The sequence below is a fragment of the Elephantulus edwardii genome, unplaced genomic scaffold (assembly GCF_000299155.1).
Source record: "Elephantulus edwardii isolate Elephantulus edwardi_28Jun2011 unplaced genomic scaffold, EleEdw1.0 scaffold00084, whole genome shotgun sequence".
Lineage (NCBI taxonomy): Eukaryota > Metazoa > Chordata > Mammalia > Macroscelidea > Macroscelididae > Elephantulus > Elephantulus edwardii.
The window spans coordinates 3,424,278-3,446,341 of record NW_006399834.1 but is presented as its reverse complement, the minus strand read 5'-3'; the positions used below and the strand labels follow the sequence as shown (position 1 = coordinate 3,446,341).

At 34.1% G+C, this 22,064-nt stretch overlaps 1 protein-coding gene across 3 annotated transcripts in view; it reads left to right on the top strand.

The window, feature by feature from the left end:
* The first annotated feature begins 267 nt into the window (after positions 1-267).
* LOC102874200 (RNA-binding protein Nova-1-like) overlaps positions 268-22,064 on the top strand; it is a 150,672-nt gene continuing 128,875 nt past the window's right edge. For 2 of the 3 annotated variants that reach the window (XM_006889963.1, XM_006889962.1), the window contains exons 1-2: positions 268-722; positions 2,465-2,608. In XM_006889963.1, coding sequence (XP_006890025.1) covers positions 587-722; positions 2,465-2,608 — 280 coding nt within the window. In that variant the 5' untranslated portion in view covers positions 268-586. The remainder of the gene's footprint in view (positions 723-2,464; positions 2,609-22,064) is intronic. The other variant, XM_006889964.1, reaches the window with a different exon arrangement.

The following is a 22,064-nucleotide window of genomic DNA, read 5'->3' as shown; positions in this document are numbered from 1 at the left end:
CGGCAGCGGTGGCGGCGGCAGCACCAGCAGCGGGAGCGAGCGCAGCGCTAGCGCGGCGCGGGGACCGCCGCGCTCTTTCCCGGCTCCTGCCCTCCTCCGCCGCTAGCTCCTCTCCGCATCCACCTCCTTCCCCTCCTCCTGCTCATTCACTCTTTCCCTCACGCTCCCCTCCTCCTCGGCTTCTCCCCGCGCCCCGCCAGCCCTCGCGCTCTCCCACTCCTTCTGCCCGTCCTCCCCGCTCCCCTCCTCCCGCTCATTCACTCGCCCCTCTCCCTTCTCCACTCTCTCCCCCTCTCTCCTTTCTTCTCCTTCTTTCACCCTCCGTCTCTCACACCCCCTCCATTCCCCTGTCTCCTCTCTGACACTGCACTGCAGCTGCTCCTCAGCCCTGCCCCCTCCCCAGTGAGAACAAACCAGCAACATTGCTTTTTATCCGAAAAAGATTTCTATTGATCCGATTAAAAAAACCCAAAACCTTAAGAAACCCCAAACGCAAAAAAAAAAAAAAAAAAGAAAAGAAAAGAAAAGAAAAAGCCAAAACAAAAGGGAGAACCTTCTCCCGATAGCAGCGGCAGGAACTGCAAACATGATGGCGGCAGCTCCCATCCAGCAGAACGGGACCCACACTGGGGTTCCCATAGACCTGGACCCGCCGGACTCGCGGAAAAGGCCGCTGGAAGCCCCCCCTGAAGCCGGCAGCACCAAGAGGACCAATACGGGCGGTGGGTATCACTTCCACCTCCCCACTGGCCCCATCCCCCGCCGCCCGCCCCTGCCTCTCTCCCTCCCGCCGCCCTCCCTCCCTCTCGCGGCCCGGACACCTCCAGCCCGAACCCGGCGGCTCCCGCGCCCCTGTCCCGCGCCCCCTCCCCTGCACCTGCCCCGCGACTGCTTGTCCCCGACACATTTCCATCTCGGTGTTTATCATTCATCAAAATGGCGACCGGTTTTTCGGACTAAGATCTAGCTTTCTATTTAATCTGTCAAGAGGCTGACAATTTAAATATCCTACACCTGGCCAAGGGGGTCTGCTGAGGAGGAGGAGGAGGAGGAGGAGGGATGACCCCCGAGTGAGGTGATGGACGCCCGAAGATGCGCGCTGCATTTAACAGTCTGCTAAAATAAATAAATAAATGGCACTTGGGTAGCGGCTTGCAAATGATTGGGGCACCAGGAGAGTTTTCATCTTCTCCATCCCCTTGCTTTGGGCCACAAGTAGTATGCCGAATCTTGAGGAGTGCATGCTGTTATCGCACTTAGATTGCCGGTGCAAATATCTCATTGATTTGTCTTAAGGGGTGTGCATACGAGGGTGGGGGTGTCTCGTACAGGGTGACTTGTTAGTTAACATCCTGCGCTTCTTCGGAAGATGAGTTATAACGGGACCAGTATCGCTTCTTCATTTGTACTGGAGTCATCTTAACAATGCACCCAATGCATCGAGGCAGAGGTGAATTTATCTCCAGCATGTACATTAGGGACGGATGGGGGTCTGGTGAATGGCACACCTGCAAAATTGGGGACATTCATTCACATAAGAAAGCTGAATTTACCTGGCTGTTTCGTATTTAAGACATGATCAGATTGATGAAAATTAAAGTTTGTGGAGCTGCCTTTATTTTCCGAAATATTTCATTTCCCTCCTTCTTAATTTCATCCATTCCCTCACCTTTTGAAAACTTGTTTCTTTCTTTTTTCCCTTTTTTGAAAAGAAAGAACATTGTCTAGGCACTTTTAAGTGTATCTAATGTAAATAACTTTTAAGCTTTTTAATATTAGCAAAAAAATCTTCTTAAGGTCCTTTAATTAATGAGCTTAACTGAGATCAGTGTAGACTAAGAAATGCTCCAGGATTACTTAGAGTTGTCAGTCCCCAACACACTGAGTTATTTCCTAGCAGTTACTGAAGGTCTTGAAATACCCTGCAATTGAGGTGGATTATTATTTAAGAGAATGATTGTTTTGCATACTTTAAGTAGGCTATAGGGGAAAAAAAATAGCTAATTGTAGTCTTTGTGTGTTTGCTAATGACAAACAAATAGCTCATCACTATTTAAGAGTCTGAAATTTCCCCCCAATATTGTAGGTGAATATTTGTCATCATACAAATCTCTCAAGTTTTGTTATTGCATTTTACCATAGTAACCGCAGATAAAATTGGAAGACTTTCATGTTTGGAATAACAACTGGGATTTAGTCATCAGTTTCTACAGTGCTGCAATATAATGCGCTCAGATTTTAATTCCAACTTTGAAAGTTGAAATCCTACAAAATAGGAAACATTTTGTGCATATTTTAAAAGTGTAATTGCCTTATTTTTTATTCTTTAAAAAAATTAACCCCATGTTCTCTGCAGCTGTCCGCTCAATTCTTTAATTGTGGTTTTTCCACTCCTTGAGGGTGGAGAGGAGATAGAAAGTTTAAAGTACCATGTTAACCAAGTATATTTCTTTGCATTTTTCAGAAGACGGCCAGTATTTTCTAAAGGTTCTCATACCTAGTTATGCTGCTGGATCTATAATTGGGAAGGGAGGACAGACAATTGTTCAATTGCAAAAAGAAACTGGAGCTACCATCAAGCTGTCTAAGTCCAAAGATTTTTACCCAGGTAGGTGCAATGAGGAAATTGTTTGATGAATCCCAAGGAAAAACAGAAGATCTACGTATGTTGTGTACTGTTTATTGGGGGGGGGGAGTTTAAACAATTGTGGGACCATATTTATATTTGCTTTATTAGAGTATATTGGGGGAAATGTTTCAAAATATGTCTCATGTTCCAGTTTCTACAGTTGTACTAATAAGTCTGTGATTTAGAGCATTTGCAAGATTATGCATTTGGGTATTTCTGAGTAGTTTCTTATTGGTGTGAGGAGGATAAACCTCTAAAATTTAGAGACCTGAACAGCTGTCACTAGGATATAGGATTCCTCTGAAGTTTTCAGACATCATTGTGATGACAATTAGTCAATGGTGAATTCAGAGAAGAGGGAGGAGGGAGACTTCTTAAAGAATGGACCATTTACTTCTAAATCCATTATGTACCTCTTTCTGCTTCATTGCTTTGTTTGTTGGCCCTGGAGTGAAGAGGACAAGTGGTGCCTCTTCAGATTTTTAAAATATTACATTTTTAACATAATTATGGCAAGGAAATTGAGTATATTATTATGTAAGAAGTGGCAGAGCTTCAGAATTTGTCTTACTTAAAAGCTATATCTGATAATAATATGCTAACTATGTAGTATAGTACCTCATTCAAATAGGACAAGGTTCCTAGTCAGAATTGTGTTGTAGTGTATTTTTTTTCTAATATCAAGTGTTAATACAGCTCTGCATGTCCATCTTTGTTTTGTCCCTTATGAATTTGCTTCTCTAAACATGGATTTTAGGTTGTTGTAAAACATTCATAGTTGAATATTGTATGTTTTTATAAAGCATATTAACGCATTTCTTTTTTACTTAGAACTAGCGTTTTGCCAATTTAGGGAGTAATTTTATCTTTATGGCTATGAAATAAATAATTTGATGTTAAAGGGACCAATACTGTTTATTTATTTTTGGTGGGAAAGAAAAGCTTGTTTGCTTTCAGTGATCTATTTTGGTAAAATTTCTTTAATATAGTAAAGACATCTGGTAGCAGAACATTCAGAGGATTTCTTTTTCATTATCAATCACTTGGTGGTGGAAACGTACCATTATCTTGGAGACGAAGGTTTTAGAATTGTTAAAACTGTCATTTAGTTATATAAATTCTAAATGACATTTTGGTGAACTATTAAATGAAAATATAATCTGTCAAGTGTGATGCTTCTGTAAAGTTTGTTTTCTGTAAGTATGGGTTTGCAGATGGTTTTTCTTGTCTTTCAAACTTTCTTTATGCATTAAGAAAGTTTGCTAACATATTCACAATTCATGTGCTTAAAAGGTATATTATGATGAAAAAAGTCAATGTAGGATTGTGAAAACCCTTAGTACAAATAGAAGAACTCAAAGGAGCTTGATTGCAGAATTAATAACATGATAGCTCTAGGAAAAGAGCTGCACTGGTAAATTAAATTCACTGTCAATAGATGAAAATGAAATAGCATTTTTGCATTATACATGAGGTGGTATCAGATGTGCAGGGATGTTATAGAAAATTGATGTTTATCAAGGATATTCCAAATAGTAAATTAAATGCCTTTTCATCTGAATGTAGTTTATTTTCAGTATGTTGGAAAGGGTAGAGGGAGAATTAAATCTTTTGTTTTTAGTCCACTTAGTTGTGCATTTTTTTTTCTTATTACATTGGAATTATTTGTTTTATCTGGTGTTCTGAAGCATGTTACTCATACACAGTGAAAATATCGTTGGAAAAATGGAAAGCTGGAGTGGGTTGAATACAATTTTGTGTCTAGTGACGTAACCTGATCAAGTGTGAGTGAAATGTCGGGATAAAAGAAGGCTTATAGTCTGCCTGTAACAGGTGGAGACCAATCACACACTATGAAATCAATTTTGTGGATGAACAAAAAAAGGCCTTATAGTTGGTAAAAAGCTTTAAGAATTCAGAACAATTTATATTAAAATGTGATTGCAATAAGCTTATTACCCATTTGGGCAGACACATCACTCATTTTCAGATACACTTAATAGTCTTTCTATTCACACTTGACCATTTCCTATGCTGATGTTATTCTGTACGACATCTTAGCTCTTTTCAACTATTTCAATTTATATGTGTGTGTGTGTGTGTGTATGTATGTATATATGAGATATATATATGAGATAGTTAATCCTACTAATCATAGACATGCGAAAACAAAAAGCTGTGATTTGTGTTGTCAAGGTATGAGTAAAATCTTAATGCATTATGCAATGATTCAGAAATTCAGTTTTGTGTGTTTTATATATCTGTGTTTTGGTATTTATATAATAGATAGCCTTGATTTTGTGCTCTGTTAGAGTGAATTTGCCTTATGTTTATTCTGTGAAACATTTTTCTATTTCAATTTGGTAAGAGAATATACTTGAGGAAAAGATGTAGTAATCACATAATTTAATAGATTTTCTCAAAATACCTACATTTTGAAACAGAATAGATCTGAGATTATGGTGGTACGTTTTGTTTAAAAACAGGTCAGCACTTTAGAATGTAACTATTTTGTAAGATTTCGCTAAAATATTAGTGCGTTTTTGGAAAATTTGTTTCCAGCATATATACTGTAGGTAATAAATATACTTTAGGAACATTTTAATAAATTTCAACTTGTGATATGTGTTGTTTTATTATGCTCAATTTAACCTTTTCAGCTTTATCTTCTCTTTTCCCTTTTTCTCTCTTTCATTTATCTTTAAAATATCTTAAGCAGCTTTGCTTTCCTAAGTAATTTTTACTATTTAAAATTGAAATACAGACATTTCATGTTAATTACTATGGATTTAGAATTCATACAACTAGATATTATATTGCATCTTTCAACATGTCATATTGAACAAAAAAATTTAGAGCAAGTGTGTGATGAGGAATTGTAAAGTACATACTCCAATTATTGTCAGGAAGATGAAATAAACTACAAGCAGATTTATTTTACTTTCTGCTGTGCGGTATATTTCATTAGCCTATTTTATTTATCTAAATGTCAAAGAAAACAGATTTATTACTGATTTAGGACTGTGAGGTTTTTTTGGTCTTACTTGGTTAAAGCAGCCTAATTTGATTTCTTTATATATCCATTTTCTAATTAGGTTACCTAAAGAAGTTAAAAACAGATTTCTCATTTCTGTGCGTTTTCAGAATAGCAGCAGTGTCCTTTTACTATTCTGTTTGGCCTCTAGGTATGTGTTTAGTTTTTCTTACTATGTAGATTAACTTTATATTTTAAAATTATTTGGTGAATGATTCAGATAGGTAACTGAAAAAAAAGAAACCTTAAGAAATGCTTTATCAGGAATAGTAAAGGTTGTAGAAGTATTTTCATATATCATTGTTTTTAGAATACTACATAGCATATCACTTTTTATTTTGTTATTATATGACGCTAGAGACGCTCAATATATCAGCCAAGAAGAAATCTTCTACTTAATTGAGGCATATATTTGTGTGTATTTTATTTTACACTGCTTTCATGCTTGTTCTTTTTAGGATTCAGAAGTTAAAATTTAAAATTACATTTTTTAGTTCCATTGTAGTTTCATTTTTTTCACTGTCAACTGGGATGATGACAAGTGTTTTTTTTACTTACAAACCATTGATGTATCACATTTTTTTAAAAAACAAATCATGAAAAAGTAGAATGTAAGTGAATTTTTCTTTTAGTGAAGAAAATTCTCCAAACTACTTTTCTTTTGACATAGGGAAAATTCAGTGGGTGTTGTAGACTTTATGGTTATATATTATATAAAAATAATAATTTTATGAATCAGGAGTTAGCAGAATCTAACTTCTCCGCATTTATTTATTTACTGGTTTGTTTCTACTGTTGATAGAGTTGTTGTATAATAGGAACACTTGTTAACAGCTTCCAAAAGTTTTAGTATACACTTTCTCTTTTGTCTTAAATGCATTGTATCTAAAATATTTGATATACACTTAAAGACAAATAGTATGAAAATAGAATTGCTAACAGTTAGACAATAAGACAGTACAGTCTCTAATTGAAAGCATTTAATAGGATCACTATGAATCATGTTATATTATACAGTTGATTTTACTATGATCAAAGAGTTTTTCCACACATTTGTAGTGTTTTTCCTTAAAACCTAGTTACATCCTGCATTCTGAATAACTTGGACTATCTCTTTGTTTCTTCAGTTGAAAGGGAAACCATAATATTTCATTTAGACATATCTGAAAATGTCCCTTTAAAAACAGTGATTTATTGAAATACTCTTTCTTATTTTAAGCAATAAACAATCACAAATAAGTAGGAATGTTAATAGCACAGTATGGCCTGTACTGACATTGCAGTTTCATAAAAATAGATTTATACTCATGCATGCAAATGTTTGTGATAATAGATTTTTAGAATAATAGAATTAAAGTTAAAAATCTTAACTCTTCGCTTTATTTCTCATTCTAACATTTTATCTTCTATATTGATGTGATATCTTATTAACAACTTTGTGTTTAGGGTCCAATGACACTTGGAAATTCAGTTTTTGACACCTCTAGATTATGAAAAGAGTGCTTATTTAACATTTGTGACATCATTACGAAAAGCTCCTAAGAGAACTGCCTGCAAGTGTTACTTAGGAGAAAATTTCAGGAGTAGTTTAAAAAAGAGGGAACACAAGTGGTAAAAGAGTACAATCGTTATGTCTTTAAGATGCTTCATACCACATACCAAGAGGAAGAATGGTCTATGTTGTGGGATCTCTTAAAAAGTATGTGTTTATCATTAATACCCTACCCAAAAAATCATCTATCAAAAATAAAAGCCTAGTTGTTTTCATTGCTTTGAGGGAATTACTCTATTAAAGCTATCAAATATTGAAGTAACACATATTTATTGAGCACTTATTATATCTTCTGTTAACTATAATTTAGCACCTGATGGGAAATTTTTTTTTTAAACTTTAGCACAGGTTGTTTCCAGGTTAGTAGACCCACATATTAAAGCATGGTTTTTATGAGCAAGTAACGTTTTATGAAACCAGGGTAGAAAAGATGGGAATGGGAAATTGGTGCTTGATTGCCATTTCATTTCCATCTTTGGATACAGCTTCTAGCATAAAGTTAAACAACATCTGCAGAGGTCTGACTGACAAACATCTCTCTGGGACTCATCATTGCAGCCTCCAGCAGGTGCATTCAGCTTTGCAATCTTTTCTGAAAAAGAGGTTAGTTTGTTCTAACATTTATCAGTAGACCACTGGGAACAAAGTGACTAGAGAGAAGAGGTTGGTTGTCACTTGTCCAGTACTGGAATACTACAGGTAATTGGACTGGACTGGTGGGAACTGCAGCAGTGTGTGTCTCACATTGCACTGCAGCTGCCATGGTGCTTAATTAACCTTACTCTTAGAGACTCAAGTGTCATGGTATAAAATGCAACACACACGAAATGAAGCAGGACTTTTCAATAGTTTTTGATACTTGGAATGGTGAAAATTCATGTTCTTCATCTTCTTTTCAAAAGCTACGGCATCAACAATTTTTATATTTTTAATCTGGAGACATTTGCAACTAAGATAATTTTGTTTGCGTCTGATAAAATCCATATAAAAAGGAATATAAAAAGGAAATGAAGGTTTTAGGGACAAAATATTTTAAAATAGGTTTAAGCTAGAATATTAAAATAATCCGTTCCTACAAGCACATTGTTAGACTATTAGTGATTTGAAATAAGTGAATGTTTATTTTATCTTTTTCACAGTATTTTATAGTAACACATATTTATGTATTTTTGCAGGAGAAATAGTCCATGTAAACTTTTTTAGCAAATTGGAATCTTTGCCAAGTGAACTTTACTAAATAGTTTGAAATATGTCGACAATCTAGACATAAAATTAAGAAATATGTTAAAATGTTTCAACTTAATGTAGGTGTTCGGTCAATATGGATTCTCCTTATATTTTATAATAAATAATTTATAATTCAGTTAAAATTATTTAAGAATCTTTTTGGGTTCTTAAGAATTATTATGCTATGTATTTCTCTCAATTTCTTAGCGTTGTCTAACACGTAGACACACAAAGGTCTTCCCATGACGTGGAGAATATTCTTGTGTCTTATGTATTCTCATTGACTCTAGATGCCTCTTATTACAGTCTTTTTTTATTAGTTGACCCTCAGGTGGGAAAATATCATAAAGAGAATGTATTCTTAATCTAAATCTAGAGGGATGACATACTTTTTTGAAAATAATGTGGAATTTTAAAATTCTTTGTTGTGTGAAGTAATTTTGAGTTTATTAACTTTCTTAATTTGAATTTCCTCGTATCTAATGGATATAACTTGTCATTTACCCAAGAGTAATTAAAGTTTGGATTTTCCACATCTTTCTAATACATTTTATAACCAATATACATCTCTGAAAAGAGTTTTCATCAGTAACGTGAGTGACTGAAGCTTCTTTTTTTAAGATACGTATTTTTAATTTAATCATAAATAGTTCATAATTTATTGGTTTTCTTGTACGATACGGCAGTAACATTAAAAAAATTAATCTGAAAAGGTCAATAAAATTATCTATTCCCCCAGATTTAAAAATACTAATTACTTTTTCAATCCAAACTTTACATTTTTATTATGGCAAACTATTATTCTAATCAACACAAACAAGATGCTTTAAAATTTCACTTATATACATTACCATAATTTTTGCATTTTTGATAATACATTGAATAATAGTAAGCACTTTAAAGTTTACAAAATACTAAAAGATATTACTGTGTTTAATTGCAGTCCTTTAGATATTTTCAATATTTGTTAAGCAGGATACCAGTATAAGGATATCTTTTCCATGACAAATCTTGATCATCACAACATACAATGTCTGTGCTCCATCGTTGATTTGCTGCTGCTACCTCCTGGGCCTGTCATGACATCATTGACAGGAGCAGATAAAAAATGAAAGCAGTGTCTTGGTTTTGGGGTTTTTTTAAACAACCGAATGATTAGGCATGGAAAATTTAAATTCTTTTTCATAATTTACACTTAAAAATTAAGGTTGATATTTTTCTTTCTTTCTTTCTTTCTTGATCAGGACCTGACTTAACTCTTACTGATGTTCAGTATAATTGAACTTCTAATGAATTTGGTTCTGAACTCACCAATTTAAAATCTTAAACTCTAGTATATTTTACTTTCCTTACAAAATTGCATACCTTTTGAAGTTTTAAGAATAAGTTCTCTTTTTTTTTTTAAGATTTTGAGAACAATTATTCATTGAAGGCTTTGTTACTATATATTTGCAAGGAAATTTTTAAAAATAAACTTGTTAAAAAAATTCAAGTCCTTCATTCATCCTAGAATAAAATACTAAGAAATAATTTTGACTTATGGTAAAGATTTGTCTTCTATAAAATTGTTAATTTGCTGCTCTGGGAATTAAGTTGTGTAATTGCCTTTTTTTAAGATTCAGTAATTTGGAGGAAGGAAACAGTAGAAAGAATGGAATACTACATTTTATTATCACAGAATAACAGATTAATTTTTTTTTGTTTTGTGTTACTAAATATTTTAGATGAACTGCAGCTTTTCAGTTCTGGTTAAATGCAAGTTTCTGAAGTTGGGAGCATATGAACTTTCTTTCTTAAAGAAGTTGGGAAATGTTTTTTCTTTCAACCAAGTTTCACTCTTTAGTGTGAAATTTGCCTCAAGATTTTTCTCTTTGTTTTAGTAGTACTTTTTCCTGTGAACCCTGGTTTAGGCAGGTATTTGATCATCATTATGAATTAAAATTATTATAAACATCTTGGTTTAAAAAAGTGTAAGTTTACTCTACCCTAGAAAGTTGAGGTTTAATTGCTGTTGTTCCTTAAATTGTGTTTTAGCTATCTTATGTTACATGGTATCTCTTTAGCACTTAAGAGTAGCAGAAACTTTCTGTTAAAATAAACTGGCAAGCTCAAAAAAGTGTGGACCTTAAAGATGAAAAGATTGATATGATCTCAACTAGAGCTTTCAAGTATCAGTTGAGAAAATTAAGATACCTAAAGAGTACCTAAATGATTCATGTCATTTTTTCCAATGTCAGTAATTGTCTTGTAGCATTTAAGTATGTCTTCTAGATCTGTGGTAAAATTCTGTTTCATCTTTGTTCTCTCCATATTTTGCTGTACTCTTTTTCTTCTTTTGGGTATGACAGAAGAATTATGTCATCTTTACTTCTTTCCTCTAGTTTAAATAAGGCACTTTTTAAAAAGAAAAGTGTTTGATTGCACTATAACAATTTTTACTAATTTTGTTAGTTTATTTGTGAACTGAAGAACCAAGACTCTCTGATTTTTCAGATACAGTGCATTTTAAAGGTTATATTGCTTGTAGCATAGGCTGGACATTTTTCTACTTTTGAATTATTATATGTAGTTTGAAAATGACATTATATTCACGGTCATTCACTTTATCCAACTTTACTACTTTTCTTCATTTGGAGTGTGTGTGTATGTATGTATGTTGGAGTGACAGGAGAGAGGGAGAGTTTAAGTTTTGGTTTTATAGAATTGTGTATTAAAGTATGTACACTTGCAAAGTAAAATTTTATTTTCAAGGATATGGTCATTTTCTATACTTTGAGAAAAATTTTTCGTAAGTATTGCGGATTTAGCTAAATTTTAATAGCAATTGGTTTTAAAAAGATACCTTACTGTGAGTAAAATATTAATTACATGAAGCAACCGTAAGTGAGGATGTAGATGTCTTATACGATAAGTCCTAACTTTTAAAAGGTCACTATTTTGTGTTTTCTTTTTCTTTCTTTTTTTTTTTGTCTTTATCTGATTCATTAGTTTGACATGTTGTTGTTATGTGCTGTCGAGTTGCTTGCGACTCATAGCAACCCTGTGGACAACAGCCCTAAATCCTGCTCTATCCTGTGCCAATCTTACTGTCTCTGACGCACCTGCCTCCATTACCCCAGGAACTGAATCAGTCCATCTCATCAAGGGTCTTCTTTTTTTGCACTGTCCCTCCACCCTCCAAGCGTGACGTCTAAGGAACGATCCCTCCTTGCAACATTTCCAAATATGTCACAAAGCTTCAAAATCCTTGTCTCCAAGGAGCAGCCTAGTCTCACCCTCTTTAGGATGAATCTGTTTGTTCTCCACACTTCTCAGTTAATTAAAATTTTAATGTAGTTATAGCTTACATACTACATTCTAGAGTAGTTTTAAAAGTACTTAAGATGGTTAAAACTTTTTTCTACAGTGCTCTTACTTTCAATTGAAACAAAGGTACAATATAATCATTTTGACCATGTCTGTTGAGTAACTGGGTTAATTTCCATTGGTGTGGGTAAATGAATGCCCTCTAACTTGACTATTGCTATATGTAAATTGTACAGGGAAAGATTGCCCATCTTTCTTCCATAGACTTAACATATGTAAGTACATCCTGATTTTTGGACAAGTTAATATTCTTATTTTACTAAAGGGAGCACTGATGACATAATGCATTATTTGTTCAGAAGCTAACAAACGATTGACAATTCAAATCAACTGACTTCTCTGAAGGGGAAAGATAAGCAGTCTCCTTCTATAAAAATTTACAGCATTGGGGACCTTGTAGAGGATTGCCATGAGTTTTACTAAGACCACTTAGGTAGACCATCTAGATTGTAAAATAAAATTGGATAAAATTTTACTAATTTGAATAACTTAGTGTATGAAATGAAAGTTTGGGGAAAATTATTGAGTTTGGGTTATTTAAAAATCTTTAAAGTTAAGATTATATAGATATATGTATAATCTATAACGTGTATATATGTACACACACACACACACACACACACTTTTTTCCTGCCTCATACTTAGTATTTTACCTATTTATTACATTTATTTACTTACTGCATACTAATTTAGACTCAACTCAAATCATTGCCATAAAGTCAGAACTAACTCATTGCTGATACTCAGGTGGGTTTTCAGAGGCTGTAAATCGCACATGAGGCCCATCACTCTATATTAGTGTATCTTTTCCCGACAGCATGCTTTGTCCTTCCCTCCTTCACTGTAAATACACTAACAGTTTGTTAGACATCTATGAGGTCCCTCCTTTAGAAGTCATATCTAGGTACATTATGCTCTGAAGAACATACTGAAGTAAAGGAACAAGGTAAAATGTTAAAAAAATACTAGCTGATAATAATAAATTTGATAGTTGAATAGTAAGATTGTGCTTGGAAGTTGAAATTGCTTCAGTTAGTGGCAATGGTTTTAGGAGGAAAAGTTAAACATCAAATAATTGCTTTTAAGAGTAGTTGACAGGATTTTAGTATTGAATTTTCATTTGCTTTTCAGACTGTGGCCTTTTGCCACAGACAGGAAATATATAGAATTAGAAATGAGAAAAAAATATTGGTATATTTAGAGGTCCAAACATATTTTAATAATAAAACTTACTGCCATCAAGTCCATTCTGACTCATAGTGATAGCACTCAATCTTTAATCTTCTCCAGATCAGCTTTTCAAGACTGTGTGTCTTTCTCCTAAGGAATAGCTGGTGGATTCAAACTGCTGACCTTTTAGTTATCAGATGTAACCTGCTTATTCTACCAGGGATTGGGATGAAAAGTGTTTGTTGTGTGTTTGCATTGAAGATGAGCACTCTTGATGAAGTAATTTTATTAGATAAAGAACAAGCGTGATTTAAAAATCTTCATCTTAGAGACTTTCATTTATAAAAAATTATGTTTAAGAAAGCATGTGTGCTATATCTTAACATGACTGACACTAGTATATACGTTATATATATAGTTAGATATATGTATCTCTCTGTATAGATATCAACAAAAAATAATAATGACGCCTGCACTCTGGAGGCAGGATTGTCCTAGTTGTCTAAAGGTAGACTTGAGTATTAAATTGAAAAGTCCATTTTTTTTCTGCGTAGGAAGTATAAGTAAAATGAAAGAGAAGACTAATTTGTTTTGAAATAGAAATGCCTAAGAAAGTTGAGGCAGCATGGAAAAGAGAAGAGTTTTATAAAGTATAACAGATGTATTTTATTAAGTAAATACGAGCTGAATGTGGAAGAAAATGTGAAGATCCAGAGAAGAACAAATTGTTAGGTACCATCAAGTCGAGTACAACTCATAGCAACCCTGTGACAACAGATCTGAACCCTATCCTATCCTGTCCTGTCCTGTTCTAGCCTAGCCTAGCCTAGCCAATGAACAAATGTCAGTGAAATAAAAAATTACTATGTGCTGAAAAGCACTGAAGTTAAAAATATTTTTCTGACATATATATTCACTTTTACATGCAATTTGTTAGCACAGGGAGCCCTGGTGGGGCTCCATATTCTGTAGGGAGTTGCGGTGCAGACCCAGAGATGTTGCCTCCTTCATGGTTGGAATTTACTAGCGGCTCCTTGGCAGAAAGATGGGCAGTTGTCTCCTGTGTGGTTTACAGCCTCTGAAACCCCACTAGAGGGTCAGCTATTCGTTTTAACTCTGTGGCAGAGTTGAGTAAATTGTTATCTCTGTCAATACAGTAGAAGTGATATACATACATATGTGTATGTATATATGTATGTATGTGTATATATATATATAAAATAAATGCAAATTAGTGACTCAGACCATTTATTTGAACTACTTTGTTTTTAATCTATAGCAATTAAAAATCATGCTTGCTGTAATTTTCTCATTCCTATTTTATTTTTATTTAGGCATATTGTATTCTTAACATATGAATGCACCATTTTTAGTTTAATGAGATGTCCTTATTTGCAGTATATATTTTTAGTGTGATTTTGATGCAGTTTAAACACTAAAACCATGAAATCTAAAACCATGAAATAATAGAGACAGTGTAATGTGTTATGCTAATTAATATAAACAGTGAATGTATTGACCAGTGTTAGTGAATTATTTACTATGTAATTATTCTTTTTAAAATTTTGATAGGTTATTAGATGCAACAAGATTTTCCTTTGTTGACAAATAATGTCATTAATAAGAAGCATTCTTAATCAGTACTGTATCAAATTCAAAGAAATTAAAAATAGTTTGTGAAAAATGTCACTTTTGTCATTGGAAAAGTAAAACTAAAAATATGTGTAGCATTTTACATTGATTTGTAAAATGGCAGGCTATTTGTGTAGAGAAACAATAGAAAAATCGAACAGCTGAGATGGCATTAAGGACTGGAGGATGATTTTAAATAAAAATACTCGGTATTTTTATTTAAATGCTGTTCATATCTCTGTAATACCAGTTGTGTAACTCAAGGTTAAATTAAACATAAAATATGAGCATGCATAGTCTCATTGGCTTAAAATTGATGCATATATCGATGTATTATTTCGTCATTTGTTTTCTTAGGGTCGGCATGATATACGTAAGGCTATTACATTCCTGCAGAGCAAATACAATCCTCTTTGAGAAAAATTTTGAAGGATTTTAGATTTGGAAAGTATTTCAAAGTAACAGTTGTTTAAATTAAACATCTTTTACAAAGTTTGCATTAAAAAAGAAAATGTATCTTGTATTTTCAGCTCAACTGAAAACTTACAAACCTGTTTTCTTTATAGTAATGTTACGTAAGGAAAGGTATGCTCTTCTTCGAGTTTTATCACATTTTTAGCTATTTTGGTGTATTTGACATCTTGTTTAAAAACTAGAATAGCTCGCATATGAAAACACAAACTGTGATAATGAGCTAGATATATGCCATATGTGACAATTTAGGTTGGCATATATCTCAAATGGCATGTTTAATGTACTATATTGCTAAGATTAGTAATTTTATAGCAGAAGGCTGCTACTTTTTATTTTATGCTCTCCTGCTGGTGGGTTTATAATGTTGACAGACCTTTTACTTAGCAAATCTGTTTTTAGCCATTGTAAAATTCTTTTGCTATTGAAATTGCCAACGTGGGATCTAGGTAACTTATTCTTTAAGTTTGTGAAAAGTAAAGATTATTTTATAAATAAAGATAATATATAACTTGAGAAGTTTATGAATATAAATAGAAATTGCGTATATTGTTTTTTTGTTAAGGAGTCAAATATTAAGTATGGTTAAAAAATTATTTGCTTCTTTAAATAAGAGTCGAAACAACAGTATTTTTATTTGAAGAGCTATGCTCCTATATTGAAGAAGAATCTTTGGAGTTTTAGAATGTTGGCAGGGAAATAGTTAACTAGCAAATTATGATAAATATTGCCCTTTAGATAAAATGCTTAACTTTGAAATAATATTCTGATTGTTTAGATGTAATGATCTTTTTTCATTTTTAAAATATAACTTGTACCAAAGATTTTTTTTAATGTGTTTTCAAATTATTTAGCAGATTACATTAAATATCAGTAACAACTAATGAAACACATTTGTTTTTGAAGGAATAAACAACACAGGTAGAAACTGTGTACATATTTTGATTCCTTGAAATATATATAGTTGGTACAGTTTTTTTTAGGAGATAACGGAAGAAAGTTGGGGGTGAGAGGTGTTTGAAACAAGAGTTATATAAGAATCAGTATGTTGCAAATTATTCCTTTTAAAGGTTTACTGTTTAAAAAATTGTGTCTTTATTTTCCGAGACTGTAAGAAGTCACTCTCTGAGTTTATATTTATCTTTAATATTTTTCTATCACAATTAGTAGGGAAAAAGTCATGTATTATTTTTAAATATCTAAAACTATGTGATTTAGTAGCTGTCTAATAGGTAAAAACATTTAAAATCTTGGACTTCTGACTTTCCCATTTGTGCAGTGGAAATCTTAGTACCTATCACAGTGTTCTAAGTTGTTGGTCTAAGTAGTTAAAAGGAAATATATATAAATATATATATATATATGTATATATGTATGTGTGTGTGTATATATACGTATATACCAGGTTACAAATGTATGGAACACTTTTCCTTGCCCTTTAATGTTACATAAATTTGTCCTTACTTGGAAATGATTGAATCAAACTACACTCCCAACAAATTCTTCATCACTGTCTCCTTCACTTTTTTCATATGCAGCTTTTAAATCATTGTCAAGGTTTTAAGCCTTTTCTTGCATTAACCCGCTAACGCACTGTCTTTGAGTCAGTTTTGACTCAGCAACCCTATGTCCCTGTTGGACTGAGTCAGAATGTGCTGTAGAGGCTTCAAGATTATGAACTTTGTCGATGCTGACTGCCACATCTTTCTATCCCAGAGCAACTGGTAATTTTGAACCACTGACCTTTCAATGAGTAGCTTAACACTTAAGCAATGTACTTGTTAAGGCTCCTTTCTTGCACAAAAGTAAAATAAAATAACTGTATTCACCTCTTTTGATTCAATGTACCCATTTAAAGACATGTAGGACTGGATCTCATTTTTAACTTGGGGACTGCCTTTACATAATGCCTGGCATGCAATTTGTTGTTGGTTTTTATGTGCCATCAAGTTGCCTGCAACTTACAGTGACCCTTTGTACAGCAGCTCTGTTGCCTGCCCTGTCCTGAGCCAGTCTCACTAATTCCAACACACCATCCTCTATTGCCACAGTTGCAGTATCTCATTTGGGGTTTTCCTCTCCTGCACTTTACGTGTTTATTTTATGACACCCCCCCTTAAAAAATATCTGCTCCATTTTCTTCTCATGTTTATTTTGTAAAACTAAATTTGCAAAAATAATTTTAACGTAAACTAAAATATCTAGAAAGACTTTCTCCAACAATTAAACTGGTGCTTTTCCCCCCTCATGATTATGAAAAAAAAATGCAGATAATACCAAGCAGGTTAAATCTGACCTATTCTTATCACATTAAAGGGTCAAAAGATTTGTTTGGGAAGAAGTCTACCCATGGTGCTGATAGAAGGAAGGATGTTAAGAATTTGTTTCATATACTTTGGGCATATGGTAGGAGGGGCTCATCCCTGGAAAAGGACATCATGTTGGGAAAGATGGAGGGTCAGAGCAGGAAGACCCTCAACGAGGTGAATTAACATAGTAACTGCAGCCGTAGGCTGTGAGGATGGCACAGGATTGGCAAAGTTTCGATCTGTTGTATGTAGTATCAATATTGAGTAGAGCCAGTAACATTTAACAATAGCAGTCCTTCTAGACGGCTTTTTATGTTGGTTCATATTTTTAGTAGGTAGTTACTAGAGATACTGCTTTTATCTATAGAGATGAGTTCATAGAGCTACTGAATACTTTAAGGTGACTTCAGTTTTAGTAACATAGTTATATTTAGTTTTATAGCCTAAAAAAGTATCCTGAGATAATCTTTCTGCTTTTTTACACATCTGAGATGAGACTTAATGAAAGAATTTGTAATATTATATTGTTGTTGTTGTGTGCCATCGAGTCACTTATGATTCATAGTGACCCTACGTACAACAGCCTTAAACCCTGCTCTATCTTGTGCCAGTCGCACTGCCTCTGACACACCCATTCCGATTACCCCAGTCACTGAATCAATCCATCTCATAGAGGGTCTTCCCCTATTACGCCGACCCTCTACCCTCCCAAGCATGATGTCCCTCTCGAAGGATCTGTTCCTTCTTGTAACATGCCAAAAGTATGTCAGACGAAGCCCCAGAATCCTTGCCTCCAAGGAGTAGCTTGATTTACCCTCTCCTGGTTGAATCTGTTTTCCTGGCAGTCCATGGTACATTCAGTACTCTTCTCCAGCACCACAGCTCAAAGGTATCAATTCTCCTTCTGTCCTCCCTAGTCATTGTCCAACTCTGATGCATAACAAGTGATTGCAAAGACCATGGCCTGTATCACGTGCACCTTAGCCTCCAGAGAGACACCATTGCTCTTGAGTACTTTAGAGAGGTCCATAACAGCAGACTTTCCCATCGCAATACGTTTTTTGATTTCCTGGCTGCTGGTGCCAAGAGTGTTGACCGTGGAGCCGAGCAAACTGAAGCTGTGAACAATCTCAATCTCTTTGCCATCCATCCTGATGCCACCAATTGGTCCAATGGTGAGAATCTTTGTCTTCTTGACATTGAGCCTCAGTCCATACTGAAGGCTGCAGTCCTTGACCCTTTGCAGCAAGTGCATGAGGTCTTCCTCAGTTTCAGCAAGCAGCGTTGTATCATCTGCATAATGCACATTATATTAGTGTCCTGTAAAACATAGGGATATATTTGTAGTAAAGCTATTGAAAATTAACTGTAATCCAACACACCATTATCACCTTTGTACATATAAATATGAACTTAAATAACTGATTGATTAGCTGTAAAAAGGTAAGATTATATAAGGTCTCCTGGGGACATGATGATTTCTATTATGTTCTTTTTCATGATATTAAGAAATACATTTAAAGTTTGAGAAAATATTTTAGTCAAGAAGACTGTCATATTAAATGATGGAGTTAGATGTTTAATAATACAAATAGTAATTTATAAGACTATTAGCTTTCTTACTATTCTGTCAAGGTATTAAATATTTTCATTCATGTTTCTGTAGTTTTAGGTGCTGTTGAGTCGAGTCCAATTCGTAGTGACCTTGTAAATAACAGATCTGAGCCCTGTCCTATCCTGCACCATCCGTATCATCCCTGACACATTTGAGCCCATAAGATCCAAGAAATTTTAGTGGTATTGTTCATTAAGTATGTCTTTTAGATGATGTGATTTATTAATTTTCCGTTCCTTTAAAGTTTACATATTCCATAAGTCATCACAAAAATTCTTGATTGCAGTTAAAGCTAACATTTTTGTAACATCTGTATTTTGTTAGAGTTTGTAAACATATGCTGTTTTCAGGTACTTTATATATTAGATATTATTATGCCTTAAATATTTAATGTTAATTTTATACCACAGAGCAACTGTGAATATGATCTTGATTTATGTGACTATGCCTTTGGGGCAATAAATGTAATTCAAATAATACAGGTTAGGAGAAAAGTAAAGAAGATCCTCAACATGATAGATTGATACGGCTTCTGTAGCAAAGGGCCCGAGTGTGTCTCGGATTGTGGGGATGGCATAGGATAGGGCAAGGGTTAGAGCTATTGTTCATAGAATTGCTGTGAGTCATAGAGAGAGCTCTATTGGCCTAGTGGGTAGAAAATGATGCTACCAAGCGAAAGGTAGGTGATTTTAATCTGCAGCCCTCACGCCTGGTTTTAGTTGTTTTTGGTCAAACATTTTTCTGAGTGGTATAACACTGGTCTGTCCATTTGCTGTACAGAGGTAACATGGTTTCTGTCATACTAAAATAAACACTGTGACACTAATGTGTCAAATGTGACAATGGTTATCCACAGTGGTCAGTGTTTGATGGAGCTTCCAGATTATAATGGGTTTAGAAGCAGAAGTGGCATCTACTTCCAAAATAGCTTGCATCTGGAAATTCTATAAACTTAGAGAAACAAGGAAAGTGTTCTGGTTGCTATACAAGTAGTTAATAGAAAGTTATACAAGTTCATAGGGTTGCTATGAGTCATCTATGCCTTGATTGCACTTAACAACAACAATACAGATTTAAGGATAATTTTATGGAAAAAAATAAAATCTTGGTGAATATTCATAATGATACGCAGGGTGTTCAAGTTTATAGTTATACTGTTAGACTTATTCTGATATACACTAGATGCTGTTAGAAAAAGTAAAATAGGAAACTTTGCTAAAGACCATTATTTAATCTGAGAATGATTAAATGTTGTAGTACTGTTTAGAGCAACAAGCCTTGGCAGCATGATGTTTAAGCAGTTAGTTGCTAACCAAAAAATTGATGGTTGTAGCCCAGTTACTGGCTTCCTTAAAAGACCTAGCTAGCAGCCTGCTTCTATAAAGATTACAACCATGAGTTGTATGTTCTATGAGTCATTTTTACTCTCTTAACACTGGGTTGTTATGAGTTAAAAACTCATTTAAGGCATCTTACAAAAATAATAACAGTTGTTAGAGTATTTGATGTATTTTGAGGTATTTAGAACCTATAGAGATGATGAGAGGTTTGAAATCTGATTGGAATCAGAGTAATATTGAGTATTAACAGTTATAATGGAAGAATCTATATTATCTTTAGGTTAGAGTGAGCTAAGGGCTGTTGCTTTACACTAGGAAATAGTGGTGGCAAATAGTGAAATTAGACATAATTGTTAGAGTCTCTTCTCATTTGTAACATTTTTATGTTCTTTGGAATGAAGACTCTTTGCTAAACTGTGTTACAAATTTAGGTTCTAATTCAGAAATCTTCCTCATTGATTATTTTGTGACTTCAATGAGAAAAGTAAATTAAATACCAGTACCTCTGGCTTCCCCCCAAATCATCTTCATTTCAGTGTAATTTTATCCTTTCAAATTCTGAAATCAGAAACACAGGGAATGCTTTTTAAGGATAGTCAAAAGAAAATAGAGTAGATAATTATTCAAAACATTAGAAGCAGGAGTGGCATCTACTTTCTTAACATGCCTCTAGAAACTCTGAACTTTGATAAATGACAATAGTTATAGAAAGGGTTCAGGCCTTTTGTTCATTGGTTAGCTATGAGTTGTACTTGACTCCATAGCAATCATCATCAAGAACAACAACAACATTTAAAAAAAACAAATTTGAAAGGGAAATACTTAACAGTAGTAACATTCTATTATGCTTAGCCAAGTAAATAATTAACCCAAAGGTATGATTGACTGTGAATGCATTGCTAAAGTAAGTGACAGAAAGTAACTTTTTTAAAAAGACAGTTTAAGACCATTCCGTGGTCAGTGGCCTGAGCAGTGGGGGCTGCAGACCAGTCTTCATTTGCAGGCTGAGCACTCCAGTCTTCAGTAGGGAACTGCTGAATCTGCACAGAGGGCACCTGGACTCCTTCGGACCAGTCTTTCACTTCAGGCTGAGTAGCAGTGAAATAAGGTTGACGGAAAATAAACAATGCGTTTCATAAGAAAAAAAAAAAGAAAGTAACTTTTTATTGTTAATGGAGTAAAGCAGACAAGGCTCCAAAATTATTCAAGATTACAAAAGACAGATTATTGGGACTATAGTTTTATGTGAAATTACCTAGGAAAGAATCTATTTTAAGGAATACTTGTGTCAATGCATTTATGATAGTAGACTGAATATTTTTAAACTTAATGTATTTGAGTGTTAATGAAGACATACAAAGCTTTAGGATTGTTGTAGTCTTTCTATTGTTAGTTGTCAATATTAATTCCAACTCATGGTGACTCAAGTGTCACAGAGTAGAACTAACTGTTCTTAGTGTTTTCTTTCTTTTAACTTTAAGGGAAGGAGCCCTGATAGTATGGTGGTTAAGTGGTCGACCAAAAACTGAAACCACACAGCAGCTTCTAGGAATATTGTAAAGTTTAAGGCATAGGAAGCATTCTGGGGACGTGTTAGTTACCCTGGCACATTGATCTGCTGTGAGCAGCAGTGCAGCATACTTTGTACTGCATCACCAGAGCACCTTACAACAGTCTTTACAGGAAGAATGACTTGGTTCAAATTGTCAACCTTTAGGT